The sequence below is a fragment of the Ambystoma mexicanum genome, chromosome 11 (assembly GCF_040938575.1).
Source record: "Ambystoma mexicanum isolate Mex_15411 chromosome 11, UKY_AmexF1_1, whole genome shotgun sequence".
In the NCBI taxonomy this organism is placed as follows: Eukaryota; Metazoa; Chordata; class Amphibia; order Caudata; family Ambystomatidae; genus Ambystoma; species Ambystoma mexicanum.
This window is the reverse complement of record NC_090934.1, coordinates 574,349,121-574,365,615: the sequence shown is the minus strand read 5'-3', so window position 1 is coordinate 574,365,615 and position 16,495 is coordinate 574,349,121. Positions and strand designations below refer to the sequence as shown.

Here is a 16,495-nt window from a genome sequence, read left to right as displayed (position 1 = left end):
TATTGAGAATACCATAGTTGGTACCTTATGAGCCTTCATGATCCTCCGCCACTTTACCTTTATGCCTCAAGCTGGCTATGATTTGCATTCTCCAAGAGGCTTCCTTGAAACACCTCTTGTATTGGATAAGAATTTGGAGTGTCCCCAAAGTAGGAACTTTTACCATTAGGTACTTTCACAGCTTTTTTGGAATGAAGTGACCATTTTCAGATGTGCCCCATTCTTTACTTTTATGTACACTATACAAATGACCTAAAATAATTGATGTAAACCTATACCAGAGCATTTAAGTATACAGTATATTTGAACCATCCCTGCACTTTGGAAATCAACATGTTCAGGTCTGGCTTTGTTTGCTGTAGTAACCATATAAGCCAAAAAATGTGATGTATATAGGAATGATCTATAATACATGAGTAATTTATTTTTTAATCCGATACGATCTGGAATTCACATTCATTTTAATGTATTGTTTTACATACCTCTTTTGTGAAGTTGTATTAATTCAATTTATTTCAAACGTTTGATTTTGTTTTAGCAATGGTATTTACATATACTTAACTCCCATCTGAATGATAATGGAAAATGTATTGTAACAAAATGCTGCAATAGTTTAACTGGTATTTTGAGAGGGAGCCCTAATGTTTATGAACTGTCCTTTTGCGAGGGTGAGTCTGCTTATTATCAGCCTTGGAACTACACCAATTAAGCTTTATTTTCATAGGAAATGTAACTGTTAATTTTTATGATAAACTGGTGTCCAAGTTGTAACGGTGCAGAACACTCTGACACAGAGGGGTCATGGTGATTATTAGAAAATGTTATTCAATTGCAAAAAGGAAAAGAACACTGGATTCCGCCCTAACTCTTAAGAGGGGGTTCCCTGCAGTGTCAGGAGTTTCAATGTCAGAATCCTAGCTCTGTACCTCACACTCTAAGTTTTAACTAAATGAAAAGGCATTTGTTGCCCAAAGAGTGGTTCCCTTCCCCTGGGCAAAAGACAGTTATGGAATCTTTAGATCCTGAAGTATTAGTGAATATCTCCCTTCCACTGCTTTGTTCAAGCTTCTTGCACATTTCCGCAATTGTTCCGTAAAACTGTTCCCTGGTTATGACATGATAACATAGGTTATTTATAACATGCTTAATACCCACAGATTGCTCCGTCCCGTCTTGCTCCCAAGGCGAGCACGTTGCTGCTGAGCTATCGTCCCCATCCCCCCATCCCCCCCCCCCCCCCCCCCCCCCCCCGAGACCATTTGACCCTTCGTAGGCTTCCTTTTCTGTCTCTGGGTCCCCAACCCTGATTGGCAGACCTGGTCTACCAGGCACAGTTGAAAGGCAAAGGAGTTAGGATGTTTTTCCAAACTGGGGTGGGTTCTTGACCCTGGTTGGCAGACCTAGTTTCCTCCCACCAGGCACTGCAATGATAAAGAATAGCCTGGATGCACTCCCAAGCTGTGGTGGTTCCCATACAGACTTGATTTACTCACCTGCCAAGTACTGCATTTATTGTCTGTCACTTTCACAGTTCTCTGTATATGGGTGCAGGTTCCAGATTCGCACTGCAGGTTTCTGCCAGTAAGCAGCTATTATGCTTTCTGAATGTCTTTGGATTTTTAATAGGGTTCCAGACCACCATGTGGCTCTTTAGGCTTACTTGCCTCCTTGAATTGTCTCTGCCACTTTACAGAGCCCCCGGTGCCTGCCTGTTGATTAGCGTCCCTTAATTTGTGGTTCACAATGTTCTCTGGATGTCCCGTGCGCCTGCTGTCTGTTGTGGGGCGTCCCCTGGTTCTCCAGCATGGAGGTCTGGCATGAATTCACATGCTCTTGAATATTCCCCGTCGTCGGGCTGGGAAGGTTATATGTGATTTTACAGACCACAATTAGAGTGGTACATTTCATTGCAGATAAAATACTGAAACAATTTGTTTTAATTTTGGGGGGAGGTGGGGTCCTACATTGTTGTACTCTTAAAACGCCACCCCAGCCTGAGCCATTTTAACCCCTTTACCCTTTATTTAATGTTTGCAGTGTTTTTCGGTATTATGGTCCACTCTGAAATGTACTACTCTGTAATGTTTTAGATATGTTGACTGGATACCGGCTTGGAATCTTCGGTCAAAGAAAAAACTTTCACTTTCACTTTTAAAATGTATTTCTCCTCTAAACCAATCACTGTCCTTACTGCCCCCATCCAATGACAGTCCTCTCCCTAAGCTCCACCCCTGGTGGCCATCTTCAGATTTCTACTGCACACTTCAGTGTTGGGAGTCCTCCAGTTGCTCTCTGGGCTAATTTTGTGTTTTTTTAAATTACATTTTTTACCAAAAAAGTTTGAATTTTGAACGATTTTTGCTTGATCTTCGAAGGATAAAGACCGGCAGCGGGTATCTGCTACCGGTGAAGATCTTCATCCACCGTTGGATCGCCACCAAAGTTCCGGGAAGACCGGGCCTTGGGAGTACTTTGCGCCTTTTAGCCATGACTGAAGAGAAGGAAAGTCAAAGCCTCTTCAAACTTTGCGCAAAGTGTGTATTAAGAAACGTCTTCGTGGAAGATATCGCCATTGTAAATGCGTATTGCCTGCATCCGGACCACAATGAGAGGAGGGATGCCAGGTGTGCAGTGGTTTCTCGAAGAAAACCAAAAAAGACCGCTACAGCAGACTGTCAGCGTGGCTCAAGTAGAGCAAGGCCACAGACTGAGCCACAAGGCAGAGTCAAGCCTCATCTTGGACTGGCCAGTGCGAGGAGCTAACTCCTTTCCGGAGGAGATTGAGATCCTTTGAGGACGCCCTGCTCGCGGGGGTCCAAGATAAGGCCAAGCTATGCAACGTTTGCACCGCTGCGTTCGCCGCTAATGCGAGTGCCGAGTCAGGCCGAAGGCGATCGCCATCACTGGCAAACTCCACAGTGCACAGTGAGTCTACCAACGAAGGGGGCCTCTTCGAAGATAAAGACTCTAACCCAGTCCAAACTCTGTCTGCAGATAATCCGACGTGGGAAAAGTCTATAGGACTCGTCAAAGCTGGCTAAGACCTTGCAGCATGCCAGGTTAACGGTCACTGAAGGCAAAGTCAATGAAAGCAGCGACAAGCACATCGTCGACAAAGTCAATGACGTCCACAGTGACAGCGTTGAAGGAGAGTGCGTCCACGAAGGAAGTGGCGGCTGCTCCACAGGTGTCCTTAGCCCTGAGGCAGGGTACCGCTGCAGAGGCAACAACAAAGACTGCAACCGCTCCAGGATCAGGGAAAGAGCCAGCAGCCTCACAGACCCAGCAACCTCAGCAGGAGAGGGAGACGGTCCCCCGGGCAGACCTTTGCCGGTACGTGGAACAGCAGGCTGCTCTGGACAGAACAGAGCAGATCTACTCTAGTACCGACAAGGTCAATGATCGACAGGACGATGGCTATACAGATCACAAAGGGGGTCCCCTGCTTGCAAGAGGAGGTGCGTCAAGCCAGACCCTAAACCGCTGGCTCTGTTCACCCCTACAGGTAGGGACGTGTTGCTGGACATTCTCGGGACCCTGCACACACTGGTCACTGAAATCGAGCAGAGGATGCCTACAGGACCTACGCCTTAACGGAACACGCAAGAGCCTGAGGATAAGCACAACCCCGCGAAAGGCCAAATGGGGCGCTGGTCCTCGCCATCATCCCACTCCTCCACCTCGTTGAGAAGGCCCCACCCGGAGCCCCAGCCCTGCACACGGCTACCACGGCTATGGGCACCGACTAGGACGAATACTTCATCGGAGCCGATGGGTAAATGCTGCATTCGGGCGAGCCCCATAGAGCCTCCCCACCCACGAATTTGGATCTTTTCATTCCGTCATGTCAAGGGCATCGGAACTGTTTTAGTTGGTCTCTGAGGAGACCAAGAAAGAAGGCATGCAAGCATCAGGGCGCGACAGACACGGAGACGGGAAGTTCACAGGACAGTACGAGGAGGAGTAAAGAGGAAGAAAGTAGGTTCTACATGAGAACCAGCGTAGAGGAAATGTTAATTATTTGAACAGTGTAGTCTTTAACTGTTTCCTGAATGATTGCGGATTGTTTTCAAGTCTGAGATTGCAGGGCAACTCATTCCAGTGGAAAATGGCCTTGCTAGGAAATGCTCGACCTAGGCCTGTGGATTTACTAGGGTAGCTAGATTTAAGCAGTCCTTGTTTTCCGGATCTTAAGCTCTGGCTTGGCTCATACCAGCTGAATTCCTTCTTCAGGTATGTCGGGGCCGTTCCGTAAAGGCAACGATGAACCAGTGTCCACAATTTGAAGATAATACATTCCCTTACTGCTAGCCAGTGGAGGTTGTTTCTGTCCTTAGTAATATGCTCACGCTTGGACTTTCCTGTGATGGACCGAACTGCGTTATTCTGAATGATTTGGCATTGCTTTATGCAGTTGCTCTTGGCGCCAAGCATCAAAGCTTTGCCATAATCTAAGCGTGACAGAATAGTGGCCTTGGCAATTGATACTATTTTTGATATTTAGTAGGGGTCTGATACGACAAAGAAGCCTCTGATAATATTGACAGTTTCGTTTTAGGTAGGAGGTTTGAGCCTCGGCTCCTAGTGATGACCGTAAGTAGATGCCGAGGGTTTTGACTTTGTTTGTCACAGTGATGGAACAGTCTTTTATACAGAATGAAGAGTAGTCTGAGCCTAGGTTATTTAAGACTTTTGTAGTGCCAAATGTCATAAGCTCCGTCTTGGAGCTATTAAGGCACATCCAATGTGTTATCATCCATCTTTCTATTGTATTGTAAATGGCGGATAGTCTGTCATTGTCGGCGTGTGGTTGCCACTTAGCTCCAGAATGAGCTGTGTGTCATCTGCAAAGTTAGTAAAAAAAATCCCCAACTGTGAGAGAAGGGTGCAGAGACAACGAATATACAAGTTGAAAAGCAGTGGGGAAAAACTGGCTCCCTGCGGAACACTGCAATCCACTGGTTTAGAATTAGTGGAATGACCTCCCCAAGTGATTTTAGAGTTCCAACCTCTAAAAAGGATGATACCCATTATATAGCATCTTGAGAACAATTTCTAGCTGTGCCTAGTGCCTCTCGGAGTTTCTCGTGATCTAAAAAATCGAAAGCATCCGAGAGCTCCAATAGAATTAACAAACCTGCCTTTCCTTTGTCAAGAATGCCAAGCATTTTAGTTTGCAAATCCAACAGTGCTTATTTGGTGCAATGCACACTTCTAAAGCCTGATTGTTGCGGATGTAAAAAGCTATGCTGGTCTACATATTCTTGTAACTGTTTTGTAGCAATTTTATCAAGCACCTTTAATAGGAAGTTACAGTTTGTGATGGTCTTGAGGTTTGTCGGGTCTTGTTGGTCCAGTCCAGGTTTTTTTACCAGGGGAGTGACTTTGACTTTTTTTATTCCCACCGGGACTTTCCGATCCCTAAAAGAAGCATTTGTCATACGGCATAGAAAGGGGACAAAAATGTCTGCATTATCTAGAATGAGTTTAGCAGGTAAGATGTTTTCAGAACAATTCTGAATTCTGTACCAACAGCGCAAGTTGAGAAGAGTCCATGTCTGGTCCCTTCTTGGACAACATGGGGGAAGAAGGCCTGGCTCTAATGAGAAACCAGAGTACAGCCCGACCAAGCAGGACAGGTTGGAAAAGAAGTACAGGGTGCCTGATTTAGCCCCATGTGCTTAAGGTCTCAGCTCTGGCCTGATTCAGTGGACTCGGCCGGGCAAGAGGATAATTGATACAGCAGCCTCTACCATCAAGGCAGCTAACGCCCTACCCCTTTTGTCCCGATATGACCGGGAACTATGGTTCAAGCTGGGTCCTATTCTGGACTTGAAGGTTGAGGCACTGGAACTCTTTCAGGAAGGGGGAAGTGGCCACGGAACACGATAGAAGTAGTCATCACGGACACAGGCTTCCGCCAGATGGGGAACAGGGGGTATCCATGCATCATCAAGGTTGGTTGAAGGCAACAAACTTCTAACCGGACGTTCAGACGAAGGTGCTGGATATGTTGTTCAAATGGGAGAACCTCTTTGGAACTGCTGTCGAGTGTCTGCAAGCAATAATAAACCGACACTGAGATGGCACACTCCCTTTCGCTCTTCCAGAGGAAAACCAGGAAGATCTTCCAAGGGTTATAACGCACCATACCAACAACCTTCTCACTCCACGCAAGAAGCATACAGAGGTTGCTCTCAAGGCAGGAGAGGGTAGCGGCAGCACCGCCTGCAGAACAGAGCTCTGACCCCCAAACCCCCCAAGCAGGCCTGAACCGACCGTGGTATCGGGCCCCCACTTATGCACCCCGGTGGGAGGCAGGCTGGCTGGCCGACCAAGTTCTTCAGTGCGTGGGAAAAGATCACCATGGACAGATGGGTGCTGGACGCTCTCGACCAGGGGCAAAGCTTGGAGTCCCAATGCAGGTGTCCTTGTATTACGCCAATTCAGCAACAAGAACACGGTCCACAGCTTCTGCAGGAGGTGCAGGCCATGTTGCAGAAGGGGGCAATAGAACCAGTCCCCTAGCGTCTCCAGATACTTTCCGGTTTGAAAGAAAACAGGAGGGTGGAGGCCGATCCTAGATCTTTGTCTTCTCAACAAGTATTTGAAGTCCCAAAAGTTCCGGATGGTCGTGTTGCAACATGTGATCGCCCAGCTGGAGCAGTGATATTTTCTAACGTTGTTGGATCTGGAGAGCGCCTACTTCCTCATCCCCATTCACAATACACACTGCAAGTTCCTACGATTCGTAGTTCAAGTTCAGTATTACCAGTTCAAGGCTCTACCTTTCGGACTAGAATCAGACCAAGGGTTTTTACGAAGTCCCTGGCCCTGGTGGCGGTACATCTTCATCTACAAGGCATCCACATAAACCCTTACCTGGGCGACTGGCTGGTACGTTGCGATTCTCACGCTCTGGCAGGGGAATACACAGCGAAGATCGTACGTCGTCTGATGGAATTGGGGTTCTCCATAAAATATCCAAAGTCTTGCTTGATGCCATCTCGGGACGCACAGTTTCTAGGTGCCTGACTCAACATGGTGACGTGTTTGGCGCGCCCTCGGAGGAGAGGGCGAGAGCCCTACAAGGCAAGGTACAGTGCTCGTCATCGGGTCAGACTGCGACGTTTCAGTCCATCAAGTCGCTGCTGGGCATGATGTCCTCCTGCATCAGCCTCATTCGCTTGTGCAGACTTCACATGAGACCTCTCCAGGAGTTCCTGGATGCAAGGTGGATGCAGGTGTCGGGGAATTTTGTAGACCAGATTATGCTCGTCGATGAGTTCCATTTGGCGATTCGGTGGTGGGGTGTAAGGCCACATCTCATCCAGGGAGAACTGTATCAGGTTCCTCCTTACCATGAGACGGTCACTACGGATGACTTTCTAGAAGGATGGAGAGCCCACACCAGACAAGCGCACACCAGAGGCCTAAGGACCTCCACATCAATGTCATGGAACTTGGGGCCATATTCTGGGCCCTTATGTCTTTTCTCCTGTCGTTGAAGGGCAAGGTGGTGAGGATCTTCATGGACACCACCACCATGTTCTACATCCGGAAACGGGGGTGGGAGGGCACTCTGATCTGTTATCTGGACTTACTAAGTCTGTCCGTGGCCCCGTCCATCCGGCTGCCGGTGCCTGAACCTGAGGGCATGGCTCCTGCAGCCCTAGAATTTGATTTGGAGGTTCTGCTTTACCTGCAGAATGTAAGGCCAGGGCCAGAGCCTTGTCAACATTGAAGTGCTTTGGACATAAATGGAAACTCTTCTCTGTGTGGTGCCGGAAGATTACCCCTCTGCGTGTCATGGCTCCACAACTTCTACCATACTTGGCCAAAGCGGGACTGGCTCATGCGTCTATTAAGGTGCATCTCGCCACCATATCCAGGTACACCTTCGCACAGGCCCGTCAAGGAGTTCCTCAAGGGGCTCTTCAGGACATTCCTGCCAGTGAACGATCCTGCCCTGGCTTGGGAGCTCAATGTTGTGCTAACTAAGCTCATGGGAGCGCCCCTTGAACCTATGCATCTCGTTGAAGACTGCTTTCCTCGTGGCGATCACCTCGGCCAGGCACGTCGGGGAGATTCAGACCCTGTCTTGCAAGCAACCTTACTTGTCTTTCCACGCTTCAAAGGTGGTACTGCGTACACGCCCAACCATTAAGGTACCATCGGAATTCCACCTCAATGAACATTTGGTGTTACCCGTTTTCTTTCCAAATCGGTCGTCTCCAGCATAAAGTGCTGGGTGTTCCTCGTTCCTTCAAGTACCTTGAAGTTCTATGTGGCACGAACGAAGAATTTTCAGAAGACTTCTCAGTTGTTCAACTTTGGACCGATAAATCAAGGAAAGGCTTTGTCGAAGGCTTTCATCTCCAGGTGACTCTGTGGCTGCATCATGCGTGCTCTACTGGCTAGTAGGCCGCTACCAGGCCGGCCGAGAACCCACTCCACCAGAGCCATCACAGCAACGACAACGTTTCTCTGGTGTGCCCCTGCCAGACATCTGCAGGGCTGCTACCTGGAGGTCCACTTACACCTTCACGAGGTTCTACTGTGTCGACAGGGAATCAGCTAAGCGGTGCTAGGCAACCTGTATTTTTCTATTTTTTTATTTTTAGATGAGTCTGTTCCAGAGGTGAGTTTTTATTGCTTCTGTTGAGCTTTGTCATCTCCTGTGGTTGTGTATATGTACTGCTGTGTAATCGTTATTCATGAGCATGTGAATCATGCCAGACTCTATGCTGGAGAAGGTTTAAGTTACTTACCTGTAACTATTGTTCTCCAGCATGGATTCACATGCAAACCCTCCCGCCTTCCCATCTGAGGCTCTTCTTGGTTCATACTGCCACTTTACTTGCTTAGCAAATCTGAAGATGGCCACCAGGGGTGGAGCTTAGGGAGAGGACTGTTATTGAATGGGGGCCGTATGACCCAAAGGACAGTGATTGGTTTAGAAGAGAAATAACATTTTAATATGGAACACTGTTTTCTTTTACTGAGGATTCCCAGCCTGACAGGGAATATTCATGAGCATGTGAATCCATGCCAGACCCATGCTGGAAAACTATAGTTACAGGTAAGTAACTTAAACCTTCGTTCTCATCTCTGGAAGCTGGTGGCTGCGCCGTGCCTGCCTCTTTGTCTGTGGGACTGTTTCTCCATGGCTGCAGACTTTCGGGGATCCCAAGAACGTCTTCTTGGCTGCTCACTGCTCTGTTCCTTCACACCGGACTGCTTGGCAGTGACCTTCTTGCTCGGCTCCCCGGCTGCCTTTCTTATTCCCAGGGCATACATCGTCTCGTGGTTCCTCCAGGGCGGGCGTGACACTTTTGAACTGCTTCTTCCAATCCACTAGAATGGGAAATGTGGTTCTGGTAGGTACTCTGTATAGCTGTGCAACTCCTCCTTGTCACAGTACTGATCGAGTTATGGTGGTGTAATTCACAAGAGAGCTTCCTTGTTTCAGTACTCTACTTCGGTTGTCCTACAGAAATACATGGTATAGGAGGGAAGGTGTGTCGAGGGATGAGGTGAAGGAGTGGTGGGTATATAAAAGGGATACTGCGTTCTGCCGATATGGTATTCACTGGTCCCACAGGGGGGGTTCCCATCCCATGAGATCCACCTGCTGAGTACCACCCCCAGAGGTACTATCGGGTAGCTGCCTGGCCTATCTGGCCTCATGGGAAGGGACTCCCCTTTCGGAAGCAGTGACAACATCCTGGGATTCGTCACAAATTATACACTTGGGAAGTGTGAAGGAAGATTTTTTTTTTTTTTTTGATTAAAGGATGTGCCGATGAATCCGCAGTACTTCAATGTAAGAAACCACTGCCTTTCCTGTAGAGTTTCAGACGTTTCTGCTCTTAACTTTCCTAATTATCCTGACTACATTTTAATCGTTTTCTTATTTCCAAACTTTAATTTATATATTTTCGTTTTAGTTAATGATTACAAGGGAGCAGAATAATCAGAAGAAAATGTTTTCTGATGGAATAATTGAATTAAATCATGAATCCGAAAATACACCTACCACCAATGGGAAGGTAAGGCAATTTCCTTGTAGCATATTTGATGGTCTTTTATTGTAAATCCCGTGGATGTGTATTCTAGGTCTTTGTGTTGCAACTGGAATTAAATGCCTAACTTTCTTACGGCAACAAACCTGTTTTATGTACCAATGGCTTACTTTTTTTTGTGTCTGTACAGCGATCCTCAGACGGTTCATTAAATCATGAAGACCACCTTGGTAAAGTTATTGAGCTCAAAGATACCATTGAGAAACAAACCAAGGAGCAAAATCAAATGAAAGAACGACTTTCTACTCTTTCTAGCAGGGTGTCGGAGCTGGAGGAAGATCTTGACATAGCAAGAAAAGATTTAATAAAGTCAGAAGAAATTAATACTAAGCTTCAAAGAGACGTTCGAGAGGTGAGAAAATGCTCCTTCCTATGGGCTGATCTATGTAAATATTTACATATTAACCAGTGGCAACTTTTAGAACATAAACAGTCTTGTAAACAGTATTACTGATGACCCCAAAAAGACTCCTGCAATAATTAGTACCAAGGCTCATGTATCTATTATATTGATGTATGTAACCTTAAGCGAGAGTTCCCTTGCTTCCAACTGATTTGTTAAATGTTATTACCCAATTTGCTGCTCCAATTGTAAGGTTTTATTTATTTATTGTACATACATTTTTAAGGTGCTTATACATCAAGAAATTGTGTTTCAAAGTGCCCACAGGGCAAAGGGGAGGGAACAAAAGTAAAATAGAATAAAAAATGATGAGGGAAGACTAGAGGCGGTGCTACTAGGCTTTGTCAACTTTCAGAATGTGCAAGTGCAGAGAGAGCGAAGGGCCATTGGAAGGGGGGGGGGGGTAAGTGCTAGAGGTTCCACAGACGGTTGAAGTACCAGAGGGTCAGTTGCAGGCAACAGGTAAGTGCCTGGTAGAGACCACTGGTAAAGAGTGGTCAACTGCCAATACAATAAGTGCAGGCCTGTGGAACAGCACAGACCAGTGGGTGCCCAAAGGCAGGTTCAGGGGGAGGGCGGATTCTGAAGGTGTTTGGATGGAAGGCCAGGACCCAAGCACCAATCTCAGTGACTGTGGGGTTAAGCACGGGAGGGCGGGAAGGAGGAGGAGAAGAGGAAAGTCTTGAGGAGCTTGCAGAATTTGAGGAGATCAGGCTCAAGATTGAGGGAAATGGGGAGGCTGTTCCAGATGAGGGAGCCAGGTGAGGAAAGTTATTGGCCACCCGCTCGCTACTTAGAGAAGCGCTTGACACACAGTGAGTTGAAGTTGGAAGACCGTAGAGATCTGGAGGGAGAGTATTTGGTGAGAGCAAGTTGTAGATAGCGTTGTCCCCAGCCCCAGACAGCCTTATGGATGCTGCGGAGGGATTTGAAATTGATCCTTGCAGCAACCTAGAACCAGTGGAGATATTTTCGGGCTGGAGAGATTCAGTCACTTTGCTTGAGGCCTCGGACAAGTCTTGCAGCCCTATTCTGGGTTAGTTTCAGGGGGCGGAGAGAGGAAGAGGATAGATTAAGGAAGAGACTGTTGCAGTAGTGCAGCACTTAGAGTACCAGAGCTTTAGAGACATTGAGCTTTTGGCGAAAAGTGAGGAAAGGCAGGATACCTCTGAGGAGGTGGAGTTGGAAATGGGCCTTCTTTACAAGGTCCAGGACGTGAGGAAGGAAAGAGAGTAGTTGAAGATGGTTTCTGGCTTCGGGTGAAGGAGAGTGGGAAGAGCCCATAGAGGGTGGCCAGATTGAAGGGAGGAAAGGGGGAGCATGAGTCCCAATAGGAATGATCTCAGTCTTGCTGGTATTGAGACAGAGATCATTAGAGGCACGCCAAGACTGGATAGCAGATAGGCAGTCAGTCACTTGGTAGAGGAAGTAGGGAGAGGATCGGAGGGAAGTTTGAAGATGTGGGTGTCTGCATAATACGAAGTGCGGGGAGAAAGTGGAGATAAGGTCAGCAAGCTGGTCAAGATGGATGTTAGAGCCAGGGTGAGAGGTTCGAGCCCTGGGAAACACCACAAGTGACAATAGAGGTGGGAGAGTAGAAAGAACCCAGGATAACCGGGGAAGACACTCGGTGAGGAAACACGTCGGCCAGTCCAGTGCCCACTCTGAGATCCCAAGGGTATCATGGAGACTTTTAGGAGGATAGAGTGGTTGACCGTATCGAAAGCAGAGGAGAGATTGAGTAGAATGAAAACATTGGGTGAGTTACTCAAGAGATGGGAGCAGTTCTTCACAGGTGTTCTGGAGAGCAGTTTCCAGGCCTCTGTATACTCTGAATCCAGATTGATGGTCCTGTAGGCAACCAACGAGCTTACTATGCCGGGTCAGTTGGGGGAAGACCAACTTAACAGAGGTTTCCCAAGGAAGGGAGTGATAGAGATGGGGCGGTAGTTAGCAGGACAGGAGGGGTCGGCGGAAGGCTTTTTCAGGAGGGGGCACACAAGGGAGTCATTAAGGGAAGAGTGTAAAAACCCAGTAGCAAGAGTGATTGCAGAAATCTGCAAGTGCCGGGGGCAAGGGTGCCGATGTCCTTAATAGTTCTGGAAGAACAGGGGAGACATGTTTGGAGGAGACCTTCATAGAGTGGATAACTCTGGTGCCCACGTGTGATGTAATAGAGAAGGATGAGCAAATGGGGTAGCTGGGGGATCGGAGGAGGGCAAGGGGAGGAAGAAATAGTACTTGGGATGTCCTGAGGTTTTACAGTGAAGTGGGTGGCCAGTCCAGTGGGCCTGAGAGGTAATTGGCTAGGTAGATACTGAAGGACTGGCTAGATCCTTGCAGATTTTAAAGAGCTCAGCTGTGTTGTTGGATGCTCCGTAGTTGCAAGCCTGGATGTGGGCCCTCTTCTTTCAGCGGATGGGGAGACTATACTGCATTTGGAGAAGGCACCAGGCCAGTTTGTCAGAAGATTAGCTTGAGGACTGCCACTTCAGTTTATCACGTCAGGGCTGCTAGATCAGAACTGTACCAAGAGTCACGCTTGTTGGCATGTTTCATGCCGATCCTCATGACTGGGGCAAGAATGTTGAGTGTTAGTGATGGCAAAAATGGAGATTGCTGAGAGCAGCGTCAGAGGTAGTCTGCAGTGGGAGGAGAGGTGGGGGGGGGGTGAAGGTGGAAGCAGAGGCAGCAACTGACTCATTTCATCGGGCGGATGTCCACGAATGAAGTTGACAGAGCAGGGGGAGTTGCGGTCAGAGGGCCGAGAGGACCAAGGTGGGCGGAGAGGAGGGAGTAGTCTGACCAGGTGAGCAGGGTGGAGTGTGGGGCGGAGAGCAAAAGATCAATATGGATGAAGGCGCAGAGGATGTGTCCAGCTGAGTAGGTAGGAGCAGAGGGGTGAATGGTGAGGGAGAGCGAGGTGCAGAGGTCACAGAAGAGAGTGGAAGCCGTGGTTGAGGCAAGGTGGATGTAGAAGTCCCCCAGGAGGAGGAGTTTAGAGGTAGATGACAGGAGAGAGGCGGAGAAATCAGCCCATTCCAAGAGGAACAGGGAGATGGAGCCAGGTGGCCTGTAGATAGTGGAAACGGTCAGGGAGGAAGTAGGAGAGATGCCCAGCTTGCAGGCCAGGCTCTCAAAGGAGGAGTATGGCCGTGTGGGTATGAGTGAAGAAAGGACCCACTCAGGGAAGATCAAGTCAACCCCACTGCCATCATGATTAGGGCAAGGCTTAGCGATGATGGTGTAGCCATCAGGGAGAAGAGTCAAAAGCAGTGACTGAGCGGGCATCAAACCACGCCTCGGTAAGAGCAAGGATATTGAGGTCAAGACCTTCAAGAAGGAGGCAGATGTCAGAGTGTTTGATAGCAGAGCGATCATTAAGCGTGGCTAGATGAAGCAGGTCTCTGCCTTTAAAGTTTTTCCGTGGAAGGGTACAGGGGCGTGGTACACCTGTTGGAGGAGGATGAGGGACAGAGAGTGGAAGGAGGAGCAGCAGGCGTAAGAAGCAAGTTGATGAGCGACGGCAGGCGCCGTTCAAAGAGTAGGAGGTTGGATTGAAGACCCTGAGCCATTATGTTACCATTGTGATGGACATTGATACACCTAGATAAAAAGCCTGTGAAGAGTACTTCCCATCTAGTGCCACCATTAATGGGTGAGGACGAGAAAGGAGAGAAACTGGAGTTCAGATGCAGAGTCCCGAGATCTGGATTGGGGACAGAAAAGAGGATATTGGTGACAATATGTCGAAGTTGTACTGACGTAGGTGTGTGAGATGGGTAGACCAGCGTTAGTGACCAGGAGGACTCTTTTTAAACTTTTTCCTTCCAGACTTTGTGAGAGGGGGGATAGGTAATAGCATAGCAGTTAGAATATATAGGGGAGATGGTGAGTGCCATAGAGGTGAGGATAGAAGGAGAGACTGCACAGCACAAATACAAACTAACCAGGCGGCCTTACAGCTGAGAAAGATGTAAGGCACACCCAAGTTCAACATTTCTAAAAAGCACAGACATGCAGTAATAAAGAGTGCAGTGAGGTAAAGGAAAGGAGCAGAAGTTAATCAGGCACAGCTAGGTCCAACTGTGCACAGCTAGGTTGATGCAATGTCATGGCATAAAATGAGTGAGTTGCATAGAAGTGTAAAACAACGCTATGTAGGCAATGTATGACCAGGAACATGAATGAATGAATGAAGGATAAATGACAAGGCATTAGTAATTGGGCATCAAGGTAGTCCAGAGCATTACTCACTTCAACACTTGAAATGGGAGATCCAAGCTCCAGAAGAGGATCGGCTCGTAGAGTGGCTTGCTGCACGCTGGGGGACTGTCCCAGAAGTGAGAGGTGTTGGGCAGCGTGATCGGTGTGGAGGAGAGATGGGTTGCCCTCCGAACCCTCGCCAGGCAGGTCAAGGCCAGACAGGGGCCTTTTTGTGGGCCTTGGTGCTGGGGCCGGCTTTCTCGCCTGCCAGCTCCCGGTTGGCCAAGAAAGCAGTGAAAGAAGCCAATTGGGAGCACCATTACTCTGTTGGCATGGCAACCCTTGAGGCACTACAGTGCTGAGGAAGAGGGCAGCCATCCTGAAGAGCTGCACATGTGTGCCTGGTGTAAATCTGGGCAAATTAGGAGCGTGGAGGGCACACGAGGACTGCTGCTGCCCAAGAAAGTAATTTCAGTAGTGTAGAGCACCACGAGGCACAACAACGCCCAAGGAAAAAGGCAGTGATGCAAGAGGGGGGCTTGTGTGGGCCTTGGTGCTGTGTGCCAGCTTTCTCGCTGGCAGGTTAAAGTGCATAGTTGGCCGTACTGTGGTTTGGAGTCTCAGCAGAGAGCTTAACCAGCAAACTATCCAACCAATGGTATATACTTGATAGATTACTGCGCTAAACACTTTAACTCTGAAGCACTGTGATTGTACCCTCTGTAGCTAATATAGTACATATACAATGCTATTCTGCACAGATTTAGTCTTTCCCCATACCCCAGTCTCCCTGTTTTTTTTTCTTCACCCGTCTACTGCTTTGCTTTCTCCTCTCGCCAGCTTTTCAGCTAACCATTGTTCTTGCTTTCCATTTCTGACTGCCCATCTTTTTTCTTTCTCATTCCAACTTTTTCTTTTAACCTCTTTCCCACCTCTTCTCGCTCACTGTCATCCTTAATTTAGTTTTGTCCCAGTTTAGGATTCCCAGCGGGTGATGTATCTCCCAGTAGGTTTTTGAGGTGTTCCAAGTTTTTCATTTTTCAGAGAGACTGAGAGAGAGAGCAGTCTAATTCTAATATGCTTTTAATGACTCTGCTTGGCTGCTTTATTGTTTTATGAGTGAAGTGTTGAGGTTCTTCCTAGAAGGATTTGTTGCTATGCATTAGATGTAGGTTGGACTTGGGTTTTCTTTCTCTACCAGTAACGAGCGCTGCCCTAATTATACTCTGTGAAAAATATTGGGAGTATTTCTGTGGACCCTGTGAACCTCTTTGAAGAACATACGCATACCTTTAGTTGGGCTGATGTACCATTTTTGGTTGCAGACCTCACAGACACTAGGTGCATAAACGTCATCACACAATCAAATGACTTAATCCAGAGTTTGCACAGGGAGATGTGAGAGGGGTGGGGTTCATGGCATTGAGCTGTATAACCTAGAATACTAGCATGGACCTTTTTTGCAGCCATGACTTTAGTGACATTTCCTGAAGACTTCAATAGTTTTGTTGGGTACATGCCTTTGCACAGGTTTAATGTTTACCCTGTCAAAGTTGAACTTGTAATGGTTAATTGTGGTTCTAGAATTCCTCTGGAAGATAATCACTTTTGCCTTTTTGTATGTTCAGGCACCGGAACTTTCAATCATTTTTAAAGTATCCCCAGGTCTTGTTGTAGTCATTGTTCTGTTACGGACTAAAGAACTAGACCATCAGTGGATGGTCTGAAACTGATGTGTCCAAGTTTTAGTCCAGTGCCAGTGACTCATCCAAAATAATTGCCTCTTGATTCATGTTGAATT

At 47.6% G+C, this 16,495-nt stretch overlaps 1 protein-coding gene across 15 annotated transcripts in view; it reads left to right on the top strand.

Annotated features, from left to right (window-relative positions):
- PPFIA1 (PTPRF interacting protein alpha 1) overlaps positions 1–16,495 on the top strand; it is a 1,842,515-nt gene that overhangs the window by 638,001 nt on the left and 1,188,019 nt on the right. For all 15 annotated transcript variants that reach the window (XM_069623437.1, XM_069623430.1, XM_069623431.1 and 12 more), the window contains 2 exons: positions 9,951–10,052; positions 10,216–10,437. In XM_069623437.1, the coding sequence (XP_069479538.1) occupies positions 9,951–10,052; positions 10,216–10,437 (324 nt within the window). The remainder of the gene's footprint in view (positions 1–9,950; positions 10,053–10,215; positions 10,438–16,495) is intronic.